This window comes from Platalea leucorodia (genome assembly GCF_965183815.1).
Source record: "Platalea leucorodia genome assembly, chromosome: 10".
In the NCBI taxonomy this organism is placed as follows: Eukaryota; Metazoa; Chordata; class Aves; order Pelecaniformes; family Threskiornithidae; genus Platalea; species Platalea leucorodia.
In genome coordinates this window covers 15,817,463-15,844,097 of record NC_138832.1, presented here as the reverse complement: position 1 = coordinate 15,844,097, position 26,635 = coordinate 15,817,463, and the positions used below count along the sequence as shown (strand labels likewise).

The window sequence follows — 26,635 nt, the reverse complement described above, 5'->3', positions numbered from 1 at the left end:
CTCCATTGCGTGAAGCACTCTGTGCTGGATTTATTTCCTATTTGCTTGATTTTTGCATATATAAAATGGCTGGGTTTGATGCAATTTCTTTATATTTACATCAGCATGATGAGCAAATTCAATCATATATATCCATAAATTAATGAGAATATTAAATAGAAACTTTAATTATTACTTAAGTAATAAACTCTGAGATTACTTAAGTGAAAGCTTAATGGGGCTTAGTGGGACTTAAACAGATGACGAAGTATTTTCTGAAACAGGGTTATTTCCTGAAGACCATTTATGGCTTTTACAACCCCGACTGGGTCTAAAGTGACAAGCACCAAGCTGTAACATTTAAAAAGTTGAAGAAATAATATAGTCACAGCCTTAGAAACACACTGACTGCACTGGCTTGTTCATGCACATAGTGGCAATGTCATCATTTTGAAGGGAACTGGTTATTCAGTTAAACAAATATATCAAGGGCTAAGAAGAAGAAAAAAATCCAACAACCCAGAAGGCAGTTTAAAAAAAAATTAAAATCTGTCAAAACCCATGGAAGTCCTCAGTTATCGCTTATCCAAGATTTTATGGAGGGAAAAAAGCTTGACTCCTTTGAGCCAATACTGTTTACAGTTGCTGCAATGAAAATTCTAATTTTGTGCTCTAATGAACACAAAACGATCCATAGTCAACCTTGGCAAAACTTATAATGACTGTGTAATTGAAGTGACTTTGTCACATTAAAAAAATATTTCACAAAATTGCAGGAAACTGCCAAGAAATAAAACTATGGGATGGGCAGTCTTGGATATGCCAGACAGACAGCCATATCATCTTTGCTGCTTGGTCAATGTTGGGCTTATAAAGCTGTGAGACATTCGTCTGCAGTCGCTCTTCTCACAGCATATTAAGACTAATTGTGAACTAGCGGAATTCCTTCATTGTGAATGTCTGACCCAGAATTTACTTTTTAAAAACACTGCTTGCACTGTTATGCTATCTGGCACAATCTGTACACAGGGGAAGTGCTATATGGTAAGCTGCCAGCTGAATCTCAATGTACAGGTTGAGTGACACAGGTGGACCTTCAAAGAGTTCTTCCATTTTGGAAATCTTATGGAGAAGGGGCACCAAAGGGAGAACTGAGATCGCAACCCTTTGGGGAGGATATAGATTCAAGCACTGTCATGGGTAGAAGATTCTCCAAGACACCAGATTTCTCCAGAAATATCCTTGACAGAACTGGCAGACACTTGACTTGCAGGTTCATGCTCACCATGATGCACGTTCTGGGCTGTTTACTCTTTGAGTTTCTCCCCTCCCTTCCCTATACCCTGACCTCCAGGAGGGCTCATGCCTTCATCCTCCAGTGGGCAAAGCACTTGGCTGCCTCCATCTGCCTGCAGAGACGCCTCTCCACTGCCCAGGGACAGGGGCTGCGCCGATGGAGAGAAGGTAAGTACCAAGAAAGGAGCAGTTCTGCGTCAGCAAAGCATGTTAGTATTTAACAGCTGCTGTGCTGAAATATAGAGGGATCAATTAACATCCAAAGTCCAAATTCTCCTCTGATATAACTCCACTTACACAGAACTTGGCTTTAAATATCATAGTTTTGGTTTCAAATATGACTGAACAAATATTTTCTATTTACTTAGCACAACAATGACTTCAGCAAGCACCTGGGCTAAGTCCTGTAAAGAATGCCACCACCATCCCCAAATACAATACTAAAGCTTTTTTTCTGAGTATTCCTGAATGATCTGGGGATTGGGCACCTAAGCGTCTTTAGGAGAAATAAATATAATCTCTCCCCTTTCACTGTGGTAAGAATTTTTCCAGAGATCAGTATTTCAGAAGACTTTTCACAGCACTCTTTCACTTGAAAGACAAATCTGATTCGACATGAAGTTCCATTACGAAGAAACTGTTACATGTGGTGACACTGGTTATTGAAAATTGAAATGAAGTGAGAGGAAGCTAACACCGACTTGCATGAAATTCTGCTGTCTTTGAATGACACAGGGAACTCAATATATCTAATCATCAAAGTGAAGCCCATTGGGAACCGAACTACAGTTGTATTGCAGAAGGTTGCTACTTGATTGCTAGACCCAAAAGTGCTAAGCCATATGCCGCTTATTTCTGTGTCTAAATAGCTTACTATGATTGATACCGAGGGTGGCTCTCCTCTTCACAGTGAAACAATCATGAAGACAACAGGAATTAGGAAACAGAGTAAACAGATTATTTTTTACAATCCCAATTTTTAACCCCATCAGTTCCTGGAGCTTAATGTAATTTATTCTTTAATAAATTCAGTCCACGTTCTTTTTTTCCCTGGCAGAACACTAGCTTTTGCACAGACCTTAGCTTGCAAGCCATATTCAGTATTTTTTTTCTCTCGCTACCGTTGGTGTGTGGCCAGATGAGCCTGATTATAAGGGCTTGGTGTTGGCCTTGAGTGTAAAAATTTTTCCTGCTTTCTTTAGAAAGATTTTCTTCCACCGTCCTTGTGCCAATCTCCTTGATTTTTCTTCCTCACTCATCTGTCTCTCTGAATCAACCTTTTCCCAGTGCTCCTCCAGACTCCCCACACTCAAAGTCGCTCCAAGGTCAGCGGAGGGCCCTCGTACGCGGGTGCTCCACGTGTCCCTCCTCCCAGCTGGAGGCAAAACATGCTCTGTTTACAATATGCTCAGTTTCCACTTGACAAGGCCTGGAAACCGCTGCGTATATCTGAACTTAGGTCCCGTAGTTAGAGAGAGCACAGCGCTGTCAAGATATGGCCCACTTCTACAATTAAAGAGCCAGCAAACTGGCAGGGTCTGATGGATGAGCCGATACTTGAACAAACGTTACATCTGTAACGTGAGAGTTACGCGACTCAACACAGCCTCAACATACAATGCGAAACAAAAATCAGCTCCGACATTACAAGCACCCCCGCTCCAGCTATGCTAATCTCTTCTTTCATCCATGATCTCTGCAAGTCACATAGAGTTACAGTAAAGTGTTCTGCACTTAAAGGAATATCTGCAGCTTCCCTGCCACTATTAATAAAAATATTTAATGCTCTTGTTAGGAGGCGCAATTTGATTACTGAACTGTTATCCAACAAATCCTGAAAACAATTCAAAGTAAATTTCCCTAATATGTCTATTTTTCTATCCTGCCAGAAGGGTTGCTAATGAATTTGCTGCTTGAATGCACAGACAGATTGGGAACTATAACTGTGCTGGCCTGGGCAACATGGCACTGGCACCAAAAACCTATTTGTACCCATGCAAAGTTCTCTCTAGAGTATGTCTCTCATCCAGAGGTGATTTTCCAATAAAATCAGCCTCGATTATTGCAAGCGCAGGAGCAATCCCTGAGGGAGTATATCAGGCAATTCAATACTAGGAAATGTTGTACTAGGCAAAATTAACCTTGTAGCAGTGTTATTTCCTGAAACATTATCTAGCTTTTGCCTTTCTTTCGTATTCATCGATCCTAAATGACTGGATTTTTTTTTCTACTTCTCTCACTTAGCACAAGATCATTATTTTTTTGTATTAGTATTTAAAAAAACATGCTTGAAAGACACCTGTTTTTCTTTTATTGCACTTACTCACTGCCAAAGTGAAGGACTGTTTGCTGTATGGCAGGCACTTTTTTTTTGGATATATAAAAGGTGCTAGCAAGGAGGACCACCTTTATTCTGCCCTATTTTCATGACCCCGCAAGGCAGAGGAAGCCTACTAGGTATATTACCATGAGGCCACAAGCCAGAAAGAGCAAGGAAACTTCATTCTCCCCTCTCACACCAAGGTAAAATTAGGAGAAATGTCAGTGAAACTAGTGGCGTTTTGCAGTCCAAAGGAGAGCAGACACAGGCCTACAGATGTCAAAGATACTGTTGACAGCCTCGGTTAAATCCCACTGCCTGGTAGCTTTATCCACTGCCTCTAACCAGGCTCTCCGAGGCAGGGATCTTCATCTGGAGAGTGTCTAGCACATGCTAGACCCTAAATAAACCATATAGTCATATACATACACTAACACTCCTTACGGTTTTGCTCTGGTTATTTATCTTCCAGCAGCACAAAAATGGCATAGCAGTGAAATTCAGGGGTATGAGATCTGAAGCCAGCTTTACTGAAACCAGCAGAATAGGTATTCCCATTTATACCAGGATCAGGCCTTTCCTTCAATTTTGCTAGCATTTGTTCCTTGGTTGCAATATCTTAATTGCTCAGAAGCACATTTTTAAAGCATTAATTTAAAAAAGATCACAGGTAGTTAGAAAACAGCTGTTACTTAATACAATGCCCAAAGCGAACACTTAGAATTTCTAATTGTTTGAATAAATGCTAAGTAACTTAAAATTAAAAATAATAACCAGAAAGGCAAATATAAAATCTAAAATGATCAAAACCACAGCATGAGTGAGGAGAGAAGAACAGCTACTCCTTTGATCAACAGCAGATACATGCTAAAACCGGAAAAAAAATATTGACCTTAACTAACTTTTTTTCCTGTCAAAAGAAGGAATCAGGCAAAAAAAGGTTTTGTTTGGCTCAAACTTTCACTTTTTCACAACGTTTAAAAACTGACCTAAATTTAATCTTGACAAGCTGTATCACAATGAAGGTGTAAAACTGTTGTTTTGAAAAATAACAAAAGTGACCCACTTAGAACGAAAATATTCATTTTTGTCCAGCTGCAAGACTCCTAGCAAATTCTACACAAATGCACGATTCACTTTGGTCAACTGGCACATACATGTCCCTGTAAATAAAAATACACAAAAGAGAAGGTTTCTCTGGCTGTCTGAAGTTCTGTGATGGCTACTGAGCAACATGCCTGGCTTGGCAGCTGAGGGGCGCCTCGGGGCTGGATACAGCCAGCGGTGCTTGGTATTGGTGGTGCGTGCTCAGATTTGTAAGAGATCAGATGAATGAGCTCTCAGAGTCTGTTCATCTCATTGTCTTGTAAGCAAACATTGTGCACTACACAGGACGTGTGGTAATTTAACCATCTACTATAAATTATACAATCAAGTCGGAAGCATTTCACTATAAAAATGAATTGCGCCCATTTGAAAAATGTGTGTTCTCTCCAGGTACCTGTTGTGGTGGTAGCTGAAAACCTTAATAAAGCACAAACTATTTTATATTTCAGGACTTAGCCAATGTGACTCATTTGTACAGTTTTAAGTCCAAACAAACTGCTAGTCAACTAAATTATAACTTATTACCACAGGCTACAGACTTTTAATACATTCTGTGGTTGGAACAGGACTGATTTACTGTTTTGGGCTCTGCCAGTAGTTATCATGCATCATTTCCCTAGAAATAAAAATAGCCCTACTGTGGTTATCCTTTGGACTGATAAAAATATATCTAACAAGATGTGTCAGAGGAACAAATTCAGAAAATAAAGGTAAAATATTAAATAGACTTATTATTTTATGTCTGAAGTACTATATCTTCCAGCTGCGGTGATGACTTTGGAATAAAGCGAAAGGTACTGCAAAAAGGAGAAAAGATCTAAAGGAGCAATTGAGCTCTGATAAAACCACATGGGGATAGCTGAATTGTCAGAGCTTTGCAAGAGTCAAAATTTACATAAAAATCAGTATCTGGGATTAATGTGATATCATCAAAAAGGATTTAATATGTGCGTTTCTTTGCAAACAGTTTAAAAGCGGCAGTTCTATAATCCATTTCCAACACTAACCTTTAACTTGTAAGAGTAAAATAATCCTTCGCAACATTTCTAGAGTTCACATTCTGCTGAGGAAATGTAGCCCCCGAAATAAAACTCACTGGAAATCAACAGCAGCATATGCGTATTGGCTTTCACGGTGATAGTCCAGGTGCCGACCCTGCTGTGAGCATTGCATGTCTGTACAGACCCTACCACGGGGCCCCGCTGGCAGAACCAGTGGCATCTGGGGTTTTTGTGAATTTTTGGAGGGACTTTATGGCTGGTATAATAAACTGATCCCATTGACCTAACTCTGCACCTGTGTAGATGCCTAAGTGGACAGACTAGGAGGATCAGGGGCTAAAGAACATTGTCTGTAATTGCCTGTAAGCAGGCTTTTTCCTGGATTTCTACTGGGGATTTGAGCGCTTTCGCATGCCAGACTTAAAGTATTAAAACATAAATATGAATGGATTTCCTTGAGAAATGAATATGGGCAGGCAGTTTAGGCACTATGTTGTAATGGATTTTTAGAACTAATTGAATTGGTGCTGGCTGATTTAGTAGTTCACCAGCAATAGTCTGAGGAGAAGGGATGGGAAGGAAGGTTTAGAAGCAGAGACTAACAGGTGGCAGTGTGGAAATGGCTTGGGAGTTTTACTGAGAATGGGTGTTATAGCAGGTTTGGGCTTTTTGTTTCTTTAAAAGTGGTTTAAGTCCTTTAGCAAATGTCCTTTAGGTACACATACACAAATGTCCATATGTATACATGTATGTACATATATATACACATACATATATGTATAGATGGCCATCCTCCCATACAATTATCCATGAATGGGAGGCTTTTTCAACTGAGACATGACACACTTTTTTTCTTCTTTTTTTTTAAATAGAGGACAGGAGACACCCTGCAGTGGAAGAGCGGAGCATGCGTACCAATGGCACACCGCCCCTTTCGTACCTCTATTGGTTACAAGTGCCTGATTTGACTGGTTAAAAACAAACCAACCTTCAGACCTAGCCCACTGGCCTGCACTTTTGCCAATGGGAGCAAAAGATCTGTTTATGGTTACTGCTATTACAGCATACATTAACTGACCCTCGGAGTCTGACCTGCGTGCCCTCCTGCTTAGTGAGTCAATAAGAAAATCCTCTGGCTCTGCTTGACTTGCTTAGACCTCAGACCTTCCATGCAGAATAAGGTCTGTTCAGGGAGGGAAAAACAAGGTGCCACTCCAGCTGGTAAAACAAAGATATTTTTAAAGTGCAGTCAGTAGAAACAGTCACTCCTATTCCATGTATAATCAAGGATGAAAAGGCCACGAAAAATACCACTGCGCTTTGCAAATGAGAGGTCAATTGAAATGTCAAGATATCAAATGTTAATGGATTGCATTTCCAATGATGGTTGGGACAGAAAACCATACCAAGTCAAGTCAGATGCCCTTCTGAGGAGAAGATGAGTTTTATGGCAGGAAAAGACAATAAACACCAGAAGTCTTTCTGGTTAACAAACTTGTGGCTGATGGAAAACAAATATATTTTGAAAATATAAAAAGCAGTGGGATTTTAACACAAGCTATAATCCCAAAACATGTATCTGGAAGTCATTAAATCTACAGCAAATTTAAGCATATGCAGGTGTTTGGGGAAAATGCCATTGCTTTCTATTGAAGATTTTTAAAGGGACTATAAAAGAAGAGAGAATAAAGGACACTCAAGGAAGGCAATGTTTTCTTCCCTGAAGCAAGAAGTCAATTCCAATATTCTCACAGTCCTACGGCAGTTCATGGACTACATGGACGACTCTTAAAGGCATTCATTTTCCATTTTAAAAATCTAATTTCTCTCTTACAAAACTGTTGTATTTCGTAGTGTTGGATGACATCAGGTTTTAGCCAAATCATTCTTTCACCTGCCCACATTTTCCCAAGGAATCCCTTTGGCCATTTTCATAAAGGCCTGTAATCTGAGGCATTTGTTTAGAGTGACGTTATAGCCATTCCTTAGTCCAAAGTGCATTGCCATGCAAAGAACTCATCTCTTTAATACGGAAAACAGTGAAAAGATAGTAGTTATCTTCCTAACCACTGTCTCTGCCCAACTAGCAGACACACAGCCTTCCTTTCCCAAATGCAAAAAATCTCTCAACTTGCCTTGTGTCTATATTAGCTCACTGGTAGGCTCACACACTTAGGGGGAAAACAGCATTATTAGTGGCTTTTGAGTAGGAAGACTCCTTGGTCTATATGACAGAGATATGTAATATCAGGAATTAAGAACAGTGAGTAATCATTTGCTCCTTTGTGTAAGAATAACTACTTGTGTGGATTCCAGTGAATATATGAGGAAAACGATTTAAAACAAACAAAAGACAGTGTTTTTTCACACACTGTGGTGCTCAGTGCCACAGGATGTTGTGGGGACAAGAAGCATAAACAGATTTCAAAAGAGATTTTGCATGGAGGATAAGTCCATTGGTACCTCCTAAACACAGGACGTGTGGTTATGGAAGTGTAAAAAGCTGTGTGCAGGAAGGTGGGAGGATACTCCCCAAGGAGGATGCCTCCGTCATTGCTGTTCTTCTTCCCTCACCTTCTGCCACTGGCAAAGATAAAGCACTGGGTTGGTTGACCTTCACTGCATGCTAATGTAGAGGCTGCCAAGCCAAGTGTATTTGTATTTGGGAGTGAGGCCTAACCCTGACTGTGCCTGGATCTGAGGGGATCCTGCAGCTCAACCCACTCATAAAAGACAAGGGATGTGGTCCAAGTCAACACGAACATGATTCCTCTAGGCTCTGTGCTGATGTGGGCTCCCATTGCCTACCCAACTCTGGAAAAAAATCTGGGAAGAGTGATCATCAGTTGAGTTTCAGAACAAAGCTGCTATTGAATTTGAATGATATTGCTGTTCTCCCCCTCTTCCATCAAATCACAGGGTATACAGAAGATTATTTCCTCTGGATGTGTCCTAGTTCAAAACCATTTCTCATGTAACAGCTCTTTAGAAATCATAAACCCTCCACAGGGTAAACTTGTTTAAGTCATGTTACCTCTTTCAGACTCAGGGATAGGAACAGCATGATAAGGACCAGCAAGTAAGTAAGGATCTAGGACTTTGCATCCAGGAAATCCCTTTTCTACTACAGACTCTCAGTGTAAATATGGATAAAACCAATGGGAGAAGGCAAGCGTTCCTTATATGACAAGGGCAGGAGAGGATAAATAAGTTAAATGTAATGGATTCTGCAGTTATGCGGGCCACCTTGGTGCCACATACAGGCAGAAAAGGGTCTTATGTTTCTGGAAAAGTAACTGCACTATTTACACACACACACAAAAATCAGTTCTGCAGACACAAAGACTTCTCAGCTATTTTCTGTGTGCTTATTTATAGTAATATTATGTCAGATGATGCTACCAATACATAAAGATGAGTTCCTATGGATGTGTTGTGTCTTGCAGTGCTACAAGCAACATGGAATTGAGACCAAGCCTTCTGAAGGAGCCAAATGCCACCTGCATCTACCTGGGCCATCAGGAATTTCACACCAGTTAGTCTAAGCACCTATAGACACTCGGACATTAAGAAACCAGCTGCTTGGCTGCCTTACTGAACTGTAGTAAGGAAAATTCCTTGTTTTTTTCCCTCCACAAGTGTTAAGTGCTGGAGGGGTTCAACAGAACAAAAAAGAACAGCAAACTTTCTCCTGAACATTAAACCAGCAACATTAATAAACTGAGCAATAGAACAGTAAATAGACTGTTTCTATAGAAATCTTCGTCATGCTCCTAAACTAATATGTTAAATAGTGGCACTATTAGGCCCTGTCCAAGGACTCTATATAAACCATAGCCTTTAAAAGGAGTGATTTATGATTCCAGTTTTGGGACACAAGAACTGTGTCAGCACAACGTAAAAACATGGAAATTTTTTTATGCTAATGACAACTGCGAGTATTTTATATATATATTTATATATGTAAAAAAAATACATATATTGTAACAGATGTCAAATGCAGTTAGATTCAACTCAACTTATTAGTGCATGGCTTTTAGCCAAAAGCAATTCACATTTGCAGAAGTGTACTATCACATATGTCTTAATAACAGAAATGTGTTTTTAAAAATGTATGTGATAAGTCACATATGGTAGAAGGAATCTGTACAGCTTTCAGCCCTTATGACAATGGAAGCTACTAACTTTATTTTGCATAGCTGAAGAACATTAAAATTCAAGTGAAATTCTCTTTGACATTTGAGAGCTACAAAAGTGACGACTAAAAGCTAGACAAGCCTGAGCTGTACTAAGTGTGCCTGTGACATGTATAAAAATGCAATCCATATCTACTACTGCTACCTTGAAGACACTATTCTTACTTTTGCCTTGAGAGGTAATATTTTAGCATACAATCATAATTGTATACAGGTACCTTAAATAGTTACATGTCACTGAAAAATACTAGGCAGATTTTTCAGCTGTTTTGTTATGCAGAGTGTAATTAATATGTATAATGGATTCCCTAGGGTACTAATTGAAGCTGCCACCATGAACATAGTCAAAGAGGAGTTAAACAACCAGTTGGGGGAAACATGACAGGGTGAAATATGCACATGTAGGTGGAAAGAGCGAGACTATCCATCTGGCCTTCTTCCATTCCAAAATGTTACACTCACTCAAGTCCCATAAAGGAATTATTTAACCTAAATCACCCTTTCCCCCCACTCCCAAATCTTTCTGGTGGATTAACTGGACATCAGTGTCACATACATGCTGTTTAATGACTGCAAGGCTGAATACCTCTGTTATATGTGGGAAAACTCAATTCAGTTGAGCCATTACTGAGAATTTGACTCAAAATATTGAAAAAAAAAAATTGAATAACAATAAATGATTATTTTGGAGTTGTTCCCCAGGACTCTCATCACCTTGCGACTCCTGGATCCTCTAGAATGTGAGGTGAAAACACAGCTCATTTCACGCTCTCTATTAAACAAACACCAGCTAACAATGACTTTAATTCAGCTTCCACTGAATTTGAACTAGCCCTATAGGCAAGAAAGGTCCCTTGTCTTATTAGAAGTTTCATGTGCTATCAGGTCCCTGCTGGATCCTATTTCTAATTTTTATCAGATTGAATGAAACATAAAGAAAGATTGATTTATGACTATCTTGCATCTTGCCTAATCACTCCAAGGAGTGTTCATACACATTTTGCGTTCACTTTATAAGGTGTAAATGACTATATGTGACGGAAGCCAAGGGAGAAGCAGAACTGTATTCTTTTGTTATGTGTGCTAAAACACAATGATTTGTGAGTCCTGTCAGTGCATGTTCCTACAAATACAAAACCGCTCCAGTCCAAAAGCCAGCATGATCAGCAAACTACTATAAAAATAAGAACATTTCCTCTGTCTGTAACAGGAATATACAGTTACTGGGACTTAGTTAAACTGCAATGATCACCTACTGAAGCTAAAAATATGTGTTTTATTGGTACATAAGAGCCCATTAAGACTGGAGTATTCATTATTTAAACAGAATCACTGATTGCTGGTAGCTTTAACTGAAAATGCCTTTTCTCAAAAAGCCAGGACACCTATATAGCAACTTTCTTAATTCAATGATATATGGTTGAGTGCTGCCACTAGTGCCCTAAGATTTAAGAACTTCTCATAAAATGCCCTGGAAATTGCTCCCTGGTAGCTTGCTCATCCTTCACAGAGCCCTACTGTAAAGAGCAGAAACATACGTGTGTGTATGGTGTGAGAGAGACGCACACACGGAGTGAGAAAGAGCTCTTAATCAACAGGATGGCAAAGCCTTGATACATAGGTGCAAAATATTCCCATGTGTCTAGAAATCATTTGGCACATTCCTAGTTATTTCCCCCCTGTCAGACCTTCTCAAGGATTGCAATTAAAAATCATAATCTTTTTAGCATGTACAAACCTCCCCAAGGCGAGGAGCACTATGTATTGAGTATGATTGTGATATTATTTGGCAGCTATTCATAGACAACACATTAATTTATGGAAACTGGATGAAACTTGGGGAGTGCAATCATTAGGGACACATCGAAAGCTTTCCTCAATGATACTGACCTTTTTATAGCTATGATTAGGGGCAACTTGAATTCTATTATCTCTTTCACCACCCTTCTTACTGTCCTAGTCTTCTTAGTGACTGTATACAACAACTTCGTTAAACTTGCATTTTCAAACAGATATAAAAATAACTTACTTTACAGGAATGTTTCTCAATTTTGTCTTTTCAGCAGCCTGTAAACAGAAGAGGGGTGGGGGAAACAAACAATTAAGCACAACCAAGCCGCAAGCAAACATCAACCCACGGATGCTCCTCCGAAGCGCACACCCAGGCAGCCCGCCACAACCGGGGCACAGGGCTGCAGGAGCAGGACCCTTTCAGGGAGATAGCGCTATGGGTTTTAAATACTTCTGCCCCAGTTTGTGCTGTCACTGTGGTTTGTTTATTTTTAATGGCCACGAGTGTTTAGGAACTGCCCATTCAGGGCGATTACTTCATTTCCCGCTCTGAGCTCTGGCCCCTTTGTCACAAGCTATCTGTCCATATCTGGAACAACAGCGAAAAATAAAGGGAAGAACGGACTCCGTTTCCAAAACAGTTTTTATTCGCCGACAACAGTAAAGGGCAAGGGATGACCAAATGTTCAGATCAATTTCCTCTTGTGAAACCTTTGAGAAAACACACTCCAAATCATCTACATGAGTAAATCTTTGGGCCTTTCGGCCTGTACCACCTCAGACATGGAGCCTGGTTCCAGTTTATTGCTGAACCCATTGATCTGTGTACAGTCCATTTATCATTCATGAAAAGAGCCAGTGATCTTCACAGTATATTAGAAGAAACAACTCAGATCATCTGTCAACGGCCCTCTTATTTCTGTTTCCCTCTCCACGGGGATTTCATCTCCTTCGATTCTTCTTGAATTAAAATGTTGCTAAGCAACACAGCTGGGGGCACCGATGGCAGAGCTGCGCCAGTCTATCACACTGGTTAAGCTGCTCGAGATTTTAGTGGAGATTTTTTTTTTAATGCTTCTGTGGCATAATTATGTAATCTGAACCAACCTTGCATCCCCCCTCTGATTTTTTTCAGAATAGGTAAATAACGTTTTAACGCAAGAGGGCTTGAAATATCACCTTCAGATAAACTAGTGTTGTCTTATCATTTCAGAGAATTCCTCCTAGCGTTTGCAGAACCAGACTGTAATAGATTTAAATGTGGAAAGCGGTCAGATGGTTAGTGAGATTACAAGCACGGATAGTGGTGAAAGGCAGAATTAAGACAACTGATCCATAAACCTATTATGGTAAGGAAAGTTTTAGTGCTTAATTACCTTCAGAGATATTTTTATAAAGCCTACCAAAATTGAAGAGAAGGGTTTTGGTGAGGAACTTTAACCTCTGCTATGCTTAGGGATGGGAATAAAATGGTTCCCACACAGGAACTGCTAATACTAGTGGTCCTGAAAAATGCTCACATAAGCCCTTGAGGAATTAAATCCCTTATGAAAACTGACTAACTTTAGAAACCTCTGGGACCTGCACAACTGGGTTCCAAATTTTGCCAGAATGAGTTTTCCTTTGGGCTCTACAATGGGGCTAATATCTCAAAACACCTGCTGTTTTGGCACTTTTGCCTCCAGTCATAGCAAAGAGAAAATCTGTGTTTAAATCCATGGAAATCCCTAATAATGAGTTCAAAATTTGGGAGAAAGAATTAAAGCTTGTGAGAGCTGAGATGGAGGAACAGCAATCCTCTGGGCTGGCTCCCAGCGTGCGAAGAAAAATGTGTTTGTCTCATTTGGATTATATTTTCCATCTAAAGAATAAATCAATGAATGCATGATGGGAAACAATCATATTAATTGTACAGTAGGGTTGCTAAATAAAACACTTAAACCTCAGGAAATGCTACACTTAAGATTGCACAAGTAAGTGTTACAGACCCAAACCTAATTATGTCCTCTCAAACAAGCCTATGATGAAATGGGGTCCCTGCCTCATTAGTGAGATAATGTGAGTTGTGCCTCTTTCCAGTGATACTCTCCCAAATCTCCCTTTTTCAGCTGCCACGTGCAACTGCAGAGTCAGAAGCATGTTATTAAGAAATCTTTCTGAGTAATAAACTACATGTAACAACACACAAATGCTTCATTTAAAATGGATTAAAACACCATCAGAAATGGCATTTCAGTTTCCCAAGCCTCCCACTAAATGCCAAGTTTCAGTCCCATCCTGCAGGGAACTAAAATTATTTTTAAAGCTCATAAACAGCCTTCCACAATGGCAGAAGTTTTTTGACTGTACAGTGGTATTTTGCTTGACCCTTCTATATACCAAATAGCTGGACTATAATGATTCTGAGTTCAAGCATGTGAAACGTGCATCTAAATCAGTTCTTTTTCCCCTGAATTATTCAAAAATCACTACACAAAACCTGATATCAAAATACAGATAAAGAAGAGAAAACAGAAGAGTGAAGAGTGTCTAGGATCACAAGTAAATAATAATGCAGTCGATTCCACTACAAAGTAAAGCAGAAGATATTCTGGAGAGCATGTGCGTGATGGTGTGAGCTAAACTGTTTACATGAAAGATTAAAGAAGATGAAGATATTTCAGGGAGTGAGAACTGGCAATGTCAAAGTCATAGAATATTAAAGAGCAGAGTCTAAACTGGATGTTTGATTTTTGACTGCTTAGCTACGTTGATGGCAATTGTTCACCCTGAAAGAAATGTGGTAGCTTTAGGAAGAAAGATTTATAGATATATTTTATTTTCTTGGACCATGACATTCTAGCACATATCTTCCTTAGATTTTTGCATGGAGAATTTCCATATTTTTTTCCCTTTGTTACTGGGAGAAGGCACTTTCCTAACTCTTAAGAAAAGGCACAAGCTGGAGGGACAGCGTTCTTCACGCACATGCTCACTCATACAGAGTTTTAACCAAATACTGCAAATGCTCAGGTTAATCTACATGCCAGCCTAGTTTAATGTTGGATGATCAAGCAACTGGTCATTTCCTATTACAAATGATTCCGTGTGCCTCTGAGTGGGACCATGGTGATGTTAAACACGGCACAGAATACATGTCAGGGACTCCGTCTGAGAAAGAAATGCAGGATCTGGCCTTCTGCTTTTGTTTGCCTTGTAGGTGTTGCTCATTCATTTTTCAAAGCGTATTTGTTGCAATATCATGAGCATGCCCAGTGGCAGACGATAAAGGAAGGCAAAATCAAAGTGACATTGAGTAACTTACACATTAAGCTTTGATGCAGAAACGTATTGTTTGAAAATATTTGGTGTGCAGCAGGTCTGTCAATTAGAGCTAATTATTTTTCTCTGATCAGGAAGAATGCAATCTTGTTTTAGGCAGGTTTCTTTGAAATGTACGTCTTTTATATAACTTCATTATAGGAAAATATTTCTTCCAAATTACTTTTTTTCTGGGCTGCTTAGCTATTGACTCAAATTGTCTGTGTTGAGTAGTTCTCTCTGCTTTGATAATTAACTTTTGATCATTACTGAATTTAGCAGCTCTAGTCAGATGTGTTCATATCCATCCTCCTCAACTATTTCAGTGTTCATCGCCTTTAATCTTTGAACAAAATGATCTCATTGAGCCTCCATCAGCCTCGCTACTCAGTTAATAATTCCTGTTTCTCATCTTCATGACTGAGTTTGATTTGTTTTAGACTTGATGAGAGCTTTTGATTATTAATTTAAGATATTTCAAAGACAAACATGTTTTAAGAGTTATTTTTTTATCTTATATTCCTAGGCCTTTACAAATAAGAAACTGGTTTTAACTCCACAATGATTCCTAAAATTCATGTATTAAAAGTACTATCTAGAAACAGAGCAGGTAGGAGGTCCCTAAACCATGATACTTACTCAGGAGTGGGAGATGATGCTGCAAAAGATTGGAATGAAATTGGACTGGTATAATGTAATATTCAATGGGTGTTAAGAGAATTACATCATGGGACCTTTACTAATTTTGAGCTTGAAAACATGCATTAAAATAATTTAGGATGATTAGAAAATGGGAGCCAGAGTGAACTAGACAATCATTCCACTTTAATTTGTAATTTCCTTCTGATTTTTTTTTTTTTTACAATTATGGCCTTTCCATAATTGTGCCTCTGCTCTCTAAGACCTTATTTCAACAGCTGACTCTGGTGTTGAGTAAGAAGGACGAAGATGAAGAATACATGAAAAGCAGTAAGACACAGAGGATCATCCATCCGAGAGTATTTGCCCAGGGATGTTCTCCCCTGACTTTTATAACTCGGAATGACTCCTACCTCTTATGTTGCATCACACCTGATTTTGGCACTAGTTGTTTTAGCATTAGTTCAAGAACCACCTGCACTATGCTTTACCTGATCTGCAGTGTGGATATACCCATAATCTTCTATTGTTAGCGGGTATTTAACTACTACACAGAAGATTAAAGATGGCCATAAGCACAAACTGCTTCTAGATTGTGCACAAGGACCGCACAATGTGAAAAATGATGCTTTTCTTTGTCACTATCAATTACCAGACTGGCGTTTGGATAGAAAGAACCAGAAAAAGAACTCCAGTCAGTACAGCTTTCCTACATCGGAAAGACCTGAGGAGAATGAACTGGCAAGAGGCTGGCTTAAAAATATCAAAGTAAAATAATTGGCATCTGCAGAAGGCAAATTAGATTTTTGGTCAAATGTTACAGGGAAAGTGTCTGCTATGCAAAAATATGTATTTTCCATTGCATAACTGAAAATCCAGGATTTTCAGGGAAAAGTATTTGATTTTAAGAAAGTGAGATTAGATAAAAAGTATTTTTTAAGAATGCCTCCTCACCCTCTTGATTCAGAAACACCGATCAGCCACCTAAGAAGGCAATTGCTGAGCCTCAAAGAGTCTCTTAGGGTGTGCCAGATGGCACTTCTTGCCATTGAACATGTTGGCAGAAGAAGGAAGGCCTTCACGCTTTAACTTTTTCCATGAGCTGCTGCAAATCTAATTTAGGTTTATCTCCCAGTTTCTAACCAGCTCTGTATGCCTGGGTGAGCAGCTAAGTGACTCAACACAAGTAAGTTTACAACCCACCACGCTGTTCCTCTGTCCTGTAGGTATAGAAGAGACTCCTTGGGAGACCCAATTCAACAATCCAATAAAAACAAAGAAACTTTCCACATTAGTTGAGTTATATTTATAGTTATCTATCTATCTATCTATCTATCTATCTTCATAGATTATAATTTGTCTTGGAAGTTATGTCATGCTCTTAATTATACAGAAGGCCTTACCTATGATCCTAAGTAACGAACCAAAACCCACTACTTATCAACTGCAGTGTATTGTGCTCTGATTCTGGAATGATACAGTTGGCGCCAACTATGACCTCCTGTGGAGGAGGAGAACATAGTGTGCAGCAAACAAACCATCCAGAATTGGGCTGGGAGTCAGAAAGCCCAAACCCGAGGGCTGAAGGATTAGTATGTGATGATACATGCATAAATGTGTGTGTTGTGTTCCTTTTTTTTTTTTCCTTCTTTACTTCATTGGTTACACTCTCCTCTACCTGTCCCCTAATGTCAACAGAGGAGATTGTATTTCTTTCTAGCTAATTGCCTTTGACATGAAGTTGGCAACCTTGTATTTGAGATTCTGTGTGTGATGTTCCGGGTCAGTCTCACCTCGAGGACAAAAAGCCGAATGTTACCGTATCTAGGACCAAAAACAACAGAGAAGATGATACTCTCCTCATCACATCGTATTTTTAAAAAAACAAGTATTTTTCTTTCAGAAGCCAAACATGTGGTATGGATCAGCTAAGATCCATTTTTTGAAATATCAAGGCAGCAAGCATGTGGTATCTACAAATCAGGATGGTTCATTGAACTCTTGCTGTGTATGAACCACAGAGAGCTTCTCATCATTGCTTTGAGCAATGCAGTAACCTTCATGGCTTCACAGACATGCTCAAGAATACTTGAAATACTGGAAATTTAATTTCAATTGGTGCAGTGGAGGCTGGGTAAAATGAAAAACAGAGTTTAAGTGACCAAATCTAAACTAGTCTGTCTGTGGGTTAGGAGTCACCTTCATCCTTGATGTAAGTGAACTGCTTTTAATTGAGCAACAACACAGACCTATCTGGGCTTCTGTCAGCATTTTTCCCCAAATCCCTATGTTTCCATCAGGCCAATGGAGGAAATCAAACTAAGGAAGTGTGCAATGAAAAACGTGGCCACTTCCCATTCTTGAAGGACTATTCTGTATTTTTTTAAAAAATGGAGAAAAGAGGTACACATAGTGAGTCCGTGCTACCCTCTGCGGAGTGCTTGTTGCTTGCATAGACATAGCTGAGCTGTTTTACGTTAGCTAGTGTGGGTCCTGTGAACATTGTTGCTTTTGTCGCACAGGCTTCAGTTCACTCAGTTTCTTTGGTGAACTTCACAATACAAACTGTTATGGCTATCTGTCGGTGAACGGACTTATTTCAAAGATAACTCACATAACATGTATGCTTATTTTAGGACTTTGGTACCAATGTACCTTGACAGAAGGGGCTTGAAATAATGCCTTCCTTCCCCAATTATTTCGATATACGCTGGATTCTTTCAAAAAAGCTTTCGATGGGAAGTTGCTAATTGTACTAATTTTGACTCCTCCATCCAACAAAGGAGAAATTGTAATATGACATTACAAATTCTCCTGATTCTACTTTTGTAGCCCTACAAAACATTGTCAAGTTGCTTTACAAATGCTAATCAACGTCTCATGAAGTCTAGTAGATTTAAAGGCTCTGACAATACCAGTTGACTCGGTCATTGCAGAGTTCTATGGCACAGAACAGAACTCCTGGCTAGAGCTAGGTCTGATTTTTCATAAGAATTGTTTTATTTGGAAAACAAATATATAGCCCTGGTGACAGAAAAACTCAGGAAAATTGTACTGAATGGTTCATGTTTAAGAAAAAAATTCTAAATTGAAATTCTCGTTTGAAACATCATTTCCTAGTAAATAATTTGTTACAAATTCATTACAAATGACCTAGGCTTAGTGGATGATAATCCTATTGTGAAAATATAAAACATCTAGCTAGGAATAAAACTCAGCATTTGTCGTTGTTTTATTTACTGATGATTCTTCTAAAATGTGTGTTTGGTTCAACCCTCCAGATGGCTAATAAATCAAAAAAATCCATTATTTGTTGGGTTTACTCCATAGCCGCATTTCAACATGTTAATCACGTGATTAAAAATCTCAAGCAGGCAAAAGAAACAGAGAAAAGGTCAAGAAACATTTATAAGAGAAACAAAAAGTCTTCTCTAAACTTCCCTCAAGAAATAAGCAGCAAAAGGCTAGATTCAAACAATATCCCGTGACCTTGTTGTGCAGCTGCAGTCTGCACAACCTCTGTATTCCTCAGTTTCCCAGTTCTGACAGAAGGAGAGTCATTCTTTGTGTCTCCATCCCTGAAAGTCACCTAAACAGTGCTGATATTTTGAGGTCTTATAATGAGGAGTACTTTTAGTGCGCACTGTCCGATTGTTACTTTTGCAACGTTCACACGAGTTGTAACGTGCTGTGTCAAAATGGAAAGGAGGATAGACAGACATCTTGGAAACAGCCCCTTGTACCCCTGCTCATTTGCAGTTTATGCCCTTAGATTTTCCTTTGTGGCAAAGGCCTTCATCTCCTTCCTTCAGGAGTCCAACCTATCCTTAGTCTCTTCCCTACTCTAAATCAATGAATAGTTCCCTAGGCTTGCAAAGCAAAAGGGCAGAGTCAAAGAGTACCAGCAGCGGCAGCGCTGGGACGATGTGAATTGATGTTGCTATTGTTCATGCCGCCCATTTATTTCCTGTGCAGGACTAAAGACTTTAAGGATTTTAACTTAAACTGAACATTACATCTATACCGAATGGTAAATCTATTGCAAACAGGCAGCAGAGGTATCAGAAGTAAACACACATAAAATAACTCTTTGCTGACCTTGGTCTGGTTTAGTACATTACTCAGATGACTTAGCCAATTACTAAATTGTACAGCTCCAAAAAATATACTTAATAGTATTGCCATGAAATTGGTACTTCTGTAAAGCAGGCATGCTCTCTGTGAGAGCACCCTGCCCAAATCAATTGCACTGTCACTCTGTGCTCCTGACCTGTCCCCGCGAGCGGGCAGAAGGTCTCTTCTGGGAAGATTCATCCTGCCGGCACTGAATGGAGCACCTCCAACCCCAGCAAACCTTGCAGAATTCATTATAAGAAAAATTAAGGTTTTTAGTTCTCATTACTCTTCTCCTTCTGGAATACCTCCAGGGGAGATCAACTTTCACTTCTTCTCCCCTTATTCTGGCTGACAGAAGCTAATTACTGGATTTATCATGCCCTTTTCATCACCTACTTCACGCTTGTTCTGGCCACCTATGAATCCCTCCTTCAGCCTTCTGCAACCAACCCCCCCCCAGTCTCAAAGCCAGCACTAGCACTATCCTCTACTGGTGTAAAAAACTCCCAAGAATTTAGATTTTGAAGTTCACAGACGGTTGCTTGGGCTTTTACAAAAGAGCGACACTGCAGATGGCCAGTGTAAGAAAGCCAGACACTTTCTTTACCAAAATGCTTCACAAGGCATTCACGATAAAAATCACACTCTCCTTTTGAGGAGAAAAGGGAGATAAATGTTTCCTATGTGGTCGGATTAGTGAGTGTTGAGCACTGAGATGGCCTGCAGATATCACAGACTTCAGATTTATTTTTATAGGACAGTATGGTCAAGTCTGGCTTTTCTCTTAACAACAACAATGCTGGTGTCAATCAATTATCTCACCTGCTGCTGCCTCTGCTTGCTGCCAAAACAATACAGGGCTTTTGCATAAGTGGCATACACAACAAGAGGCCCTTGGGAAATATATTTTTCCTTCATGCTTATAATAAAGGCTCTATCACAAAAAAATGTGTGCACAAGCATGCACACACAGAGTACGTGATCCGTCCTGTGGACTGAAAGCTGCGTCTCCCTCGTCCCTCCTACCCCAAAAAGGCTGGCAGATCTCCAGCGTCTGGTCTTTATGGCCGTACTGAGGAACAACTGGCCTTTCCACCTCTATTTAATTAGTGATGGAGGCATCAGGTCTTCTTAAAGCTTCTCCTTCAGGTGAAGGATGTCTTATGGTATGGCTGACAGAGCCTGGCTGCTTCAGGCTGGTGGCATGAAAAACTAAACCCAGGAGAAGCACGTGTTTAAGGGAGCGCTGAGGGGCTACGAAGTGTCTGCTTACTTGTGGGGAAGCGAGGAGAGGAATTCTTGCAGCTGTAGTTATCCATCTTTTCAACTAAGGCATTTCACTCCCCCTTTGCTGGGGAGGGCGCCTGCCTGCCTGCCAGTATTTTCTTTTCCTGCATTAGTTTCTCTACTGCAACGGAGGGGTTTTGAGACACTGAGCTGCCACTGCATACTAGGCAACCCATGGAAAAGGCAAATCAGTGGGAGGGATGGGGCTCCTCCAGCTCCGGTGCTGGTCGGGGCAGCTGCTGCCCCAGAGCCCACGTGAAAGCATGGCTGCAACCTGCAGGGGCAAACTTATGGTTGTTGATCTGTAGTACCGTGCACTCTACAGCAACCGTTTGTCCTGAGGGTTGTATTAATCCCCTTCCTCACTGATGGATGACCTCCACAATAACAGCATGTGCGGAAACAATGACATGAGATTCCGTGAATTTGAACAAGTTAAAAGCTTTTGATAACACTGTGTATTTTAGTAGTGTGCAATGTTTTTCACTCATAACTGCAGCAACCTCAGCCCAGATCTCAGACTGGTTACTGAAAGCTTCTGCTGATAATAAATAAATATATGATATGAACCTCCGTCACTACCATGTGAATTATGACCTTAGACATGTCAGCCATCAAACCTCTTATTACCAAAGATTTGTCTAACAGAAGCTGGAGTATTCATTTTACACAGTTGATGATATATGGTTGTTTCAACTAGTGTTGTGCAGAATAAAATAATTTGAATATCTATTAAAATGGACTGAGGTAGCAAGAAGAGACGTATCTTCACAAAAGGATTTTTCACGGTTATAGACTGACAAAGTTGGAGAATGACTATATTATCCTAATAGCTTCTGTTTTCATTAACGGCTTAATGAAAACATTTCCCTACAATTATAAAACATGACTGTAGATCTTAAACACAGGAACGTGGGTTCTTTAGCAAAACACATGCTGCTGTGGCTACAACTGATGCTGCATCACTCTGGGATTTCAATGGAACCCAATGACAGATAAACTGTTTACATCAAAAGACTCCATGAAAGTTATTTTGCACCTAGTTTCATCCTAATCCATCTGATTTTTCTATAGCTTTGACAAGATGACCTCTCTCACTGTGTGTGCAGTATTGATGTCATTACTGAAGAGCTGTTCTTCAGCCTTTCTGCTGCTAACAAAGTAAATGGAAATGCAGAGAAACCTTGGGCAGGTAAACAGCTTGTTCAGGATCCAGCTAAAAAATTACAACAGGAAAGAATATCTATTGTTACAAGGAAAGTGGTCACTGTTCCACTTGAAAAAGTGTTTACGTGATACAATGAAGGCATACTGTGTCTTAGAATTTCATATACTTTTAAAAAATTTAACTTGAGTAAAGGCTTTGAAAGCTCAGTATGCATTACAAGAATTCAAAGCTCAGCCTATGGTCGATCACCTTTTTAGATTCAGCTACAAAGTCAAACATTTTGTATGTAATTACCTAATAGTAACCTAGCAAAAAAGAATTATGTTTGTGTAAAATACAAACGACAGAGCAGGGCCATGGATTATATGCATGTCTTCTGTTTGTATGGTTATCAGAGAAGTGGCAATAAAGTGGCAATCATTAAGGGAAAGAGGAAAAAAAATCAAATAGAAAAGAAAAACACCTTATTGATTTGTTCTGCCAAAGACACTATATACATAAAATACTGAAAATGCAGCAGGTCTGTAACTAGTATCAAAGTTTCTTTGGTTCAAAAACACACAGAATGCTAGCAATGTGCTTTAAATTAAGTACACGTCTCAAAGGTTAACAGGACTATTCCTTAGGCAGAAGAACAAAGAGGAGCTGGTTAAAGAAAATTTGGTACACTACAGCTACTTAAAATACTGTATCCAGGCACAACTCATTTGGATGCCTTTGAGCTCAAAGCCAATTTGAATTATACAGAGGTGCTTTAAAGAACAAAAATACTAACCTGTGTTTTATCTAAGCTCTTTTAGCTGAATCGAGCTACTAATTAAAAATCTTCACTACTCTTCCTAATTTCTGATGTATTTTTTTAACAGAGTAATAGAGCCATCTAAAAGCTCAGTCCTTCCTCACAGAAGAGTGCTACCATTAGCATCTCTGAAATGCCTTGTCATCTAATGGTTTTGCTAATAACATGTCTGCCTTCTGCCTTGACTGTATCTCTCGTAGCCAATCTAAAAATATTGTGCAGTAGGACTTCCGAATGCAATGCTGATGCATATGCCAATGTTCCTCTCAGTGTCAATACTATAAGAGTTTGCAATCCAGGCAATGCTTAAATGTAACAATATCTCTCAAATAACACATTAAACAGATGTGTACCTGGTATTATAAATATGTGACATAAAAATCTATTGGGTTGGTCAGTATGCATATTAAAAACCATTCAAGTAGGTCAAATTTTGGATAACTTAAAACTTTAAAGACAGCAATTTTAATAAAACTGTCAATACAATTTTCTTTGTAAAAACATTTGAGACTGATTATGCTGCTTATATTGAAAGAGAAACACAAGGTCTATATCTTTAGATCTTTTATTGAACTGTGAGCACAGCATCAATAACTGCTTCTCAGCTGTAAATGAAAATTGATTCCAGATCTAACCCGTCGTTTTCTGTGTGTCTTTAATCCCAAATCACCTGCAATAAGACATAAGAATCAGCATTTTGTCTATGGGACAAAGCGTGTGTCATATGGCCAGCTCCAAAGTATCTACACTGAAGATACTGGGGGGTGTGTTTACACGTGTTAGATACAGGCGATAACTGCGGTCTCTCCAAGCGAGGCCCAGAAAGTGATGACGGGAGTTTGCAGCTGGCGTGGAGTGACTTGTAACTTGCCTCATGCTCTACTGCAAAGATCAATATGGTCCAAAGCTTTACAGATCTGAAGTCTGAAGGGACCTGCAATGAAGATCTCGTTGGACCTCCTGCACATCACAGCCCAAATAAATTCACTCGATAACTTCTACACCAAACCCACAACTGCCAGGAGTCTAAAAGAAGAGGGAAACCACAAGGTTTTCATTGAATTTTCAGCAGTTTGGCACTAGTAGTTTGGATTTCCAGTTAGCTCTCACTTGCTGAAGCCTCTTAAGCCCTCTGGGGTGAAATTAAAGTGTATAGCCTCCTTTCCGGAATCCTTTTCTTGGTGACAGGTTGCTAGGCCATCATCATGCGTGCCTTAACTCTTTTTGGCTGAACCAAAAAAGACCTAACACTTACATTAAGGATGGTTCTCCAGATCATGTTTATAACTCTTAAAAACAATTCCCAGTTATTCAAAATCCTGTTTGAAAAGTGAATGCCAAAAGTGGGCAGCACGTTCCGTAACAGCCCTGCTAATACCTTCTATAGAATAAATACCTTCCACTGACTTCAACCTGGTAGTTCTCATCATATCCAGAAATCAGGCTCAACTTCTTAATTATATGACTGACCAAAGCTATCATGTGTGTTGGTTTTCTTCTCAGCAGTGAGGAGAAAAGGAAGGAGATGTTTAACACCTGAAAGAGCATGAGGTCCACAGACCCCTAAATAAATGCAATACAGATCAGAAAAAAGTGTGCTCGTTCATAGGAGTGAGAGAGTAAGACAGAAGAGCTTTGTTTCTTGCAAACAAGCTTCTAACAATCTTCCACCATGACAAATGGACTACTGGTAGTCTCAGAAGACAGGCTGATAGATCAAACTCTCTCCACATACCATAGACATTCACTAAAAGTCAGGATCAAGGTGCATTTATGGATCAGTGTCACCACCACCCCTGCCATGTAAAGATTGAAGGGTCCCTAGCAATTTTCAAAGGACAAATCCTAAGGCTCCCTACCGACCACTGTTCTCAAAGAATTTCAATTTCCTTGAAATACGAGTAGAGATAAAGATAACAAGCTTGATTTTTACATACTGTGTTTTTGTTAATAAAAATGAGTAAATGCCAGCTCACACTTGACATTGGCTGCAAGTCTATAGCAAAAAAAATCAGAAAGATTGTAAAGACAATGATCCCATTTCCTTACAGAAATGTTGCATAAACTGTTAGAATGGTTTTGAGCTGAGAGTTTTACTCTTTTCTCTCCCTGTCAGAATGTGCGCGTGTGTACAGCTGAATTACTATGGCATTTGACTGCAAAATCTTTATGTTAAAAAAAACAAAAGAAGTATTTTTCTAACCTTGGGCTCCACAGCTGAACATTCAACATTGTAAAATTCACATATTGTAATTGCCTTGATCTGTCCTTCATGAATGAATATTTTATATGCTTTTTGGAAAAAAATGTTTTGCAGTGAAAAATCATTGCAGTTACTTTGTTGATGTTTATGCGTCTGACCAGTGGGCCAGATCAACCTTTCTTTCCATCTCCAGTCCTCTCTCTTTAAAGAGATACGGCAGAAGCTGCTAAAGTGTGAAGGCACTGCCAGTGTAATGCGCGAGTGATGCCGCACAGCCATGCTGCTCAGCTTTGCAAGGCCTTAGTCTGGAATGCAGCGTGTGACAAAAATCTAAAGGACGGACACATATGGTCATTCATTCAGGAAACCTAAAAAGCTGCGGGATTCTCTCCTATAAGGTGTGTAATTTTGTCTAAACCTTCTATTTGTAATACAAATAAAAGAGATGCAACCATGCATATGTGGGGTACATAGGAAAGGTGAAGGTTTCCCTTGAAGTGCAGGGCATTTAAGAAATATGCTCAGTGTGCTTCCTCTCCAGACAGTTCATTCATGTTTTGCGTGACTGGAAGGGTTCATGTTTGCAATCCCTAAATATTTAGACCATAATCTGTTTCTTAAGAAGTTATTTGGGAGAGCTTAGGAGATTTGAATCAATTCTAATCACTTAGAGTGAGATGAAGCTCACACTGCCAAAAGGAAAAACATTTTCTATGTACTATAAAATTTTGAGAAACTACATGAACGGTCCTTATTGTGCTCTCTTGTCTCTCTGCAGCTTACGCTGTGAATGGTATTACTGGGAAGTCACATGGAGTTTCGGTGCAGTCTGAGGCTTCCTACAGCTCGGGCACATCACCACCACACAAAGACTCAGGTGGCAGCCCCTGAAGTGGGAGCAGTGTGACACGGTTCACGAGCATGACGCTGCCTTTGGGTAAGAGGCACGCATGTACCACATGGCAGCAATGATGTTTTGAGAACTATCAATACTACCACTGTGTAGCGTAGACATAACCATGTCTTTCCTGCTTGGGATTAACAAGAGAGATGACACCTATTCAAGTCAGCGAGGGCTTTTCGTTTAATGTCAGCAAATGCTGGTCCAGGCGTTTCCTTCTTCATTCAGCAATGATACATGATTTCATCTTAGCAGTGTAAATTGTGTAAATTTGGAATAATTCTACTTAAGTCACTAGAAAACTACTACTGTAGGAAAACAAAAGTAACTCCTACCTGATAATATATTTCCATTTCTATATTTTGGGCATCTCAGTATCACAACATCATTTTACAGGACTATTTGGGCAAGGTTCCAATAGACCAGGAAACCTGTTGGTTTCATAAGCCACCGTGTTTGTACAACAGCGCATTGCACAAGTACAGGCTTTTGATCCTTTGGCTTCAGATGAGAGCGCAAGTCTATCTTGGTG

General features: G+C 39.6%; 1 protein-coding gene across 1 annotated transcript in view; it reads right to left on the bottom strand.

Moving 5' to 3' along the window:
* The window catches only part of AFF2 (ALF transcription elongation factor 2), a 343,526-nt gene that overhangs the window by 62,707 nt on the left and 254,184 nt on the right, over nt 1-26,635 (bottom strand). Inside the window, exon 9 of the mRNA XM_082323594.1 lies at nt 11,929-11,966. Within this exon, the coding sequence (XP_082179720.1) occupies nt 11,929-11,966 (38 nt within the window). The remainder of the gene's footprint in view (nt 1-11,928; nt 11,967-26,635) is intronic.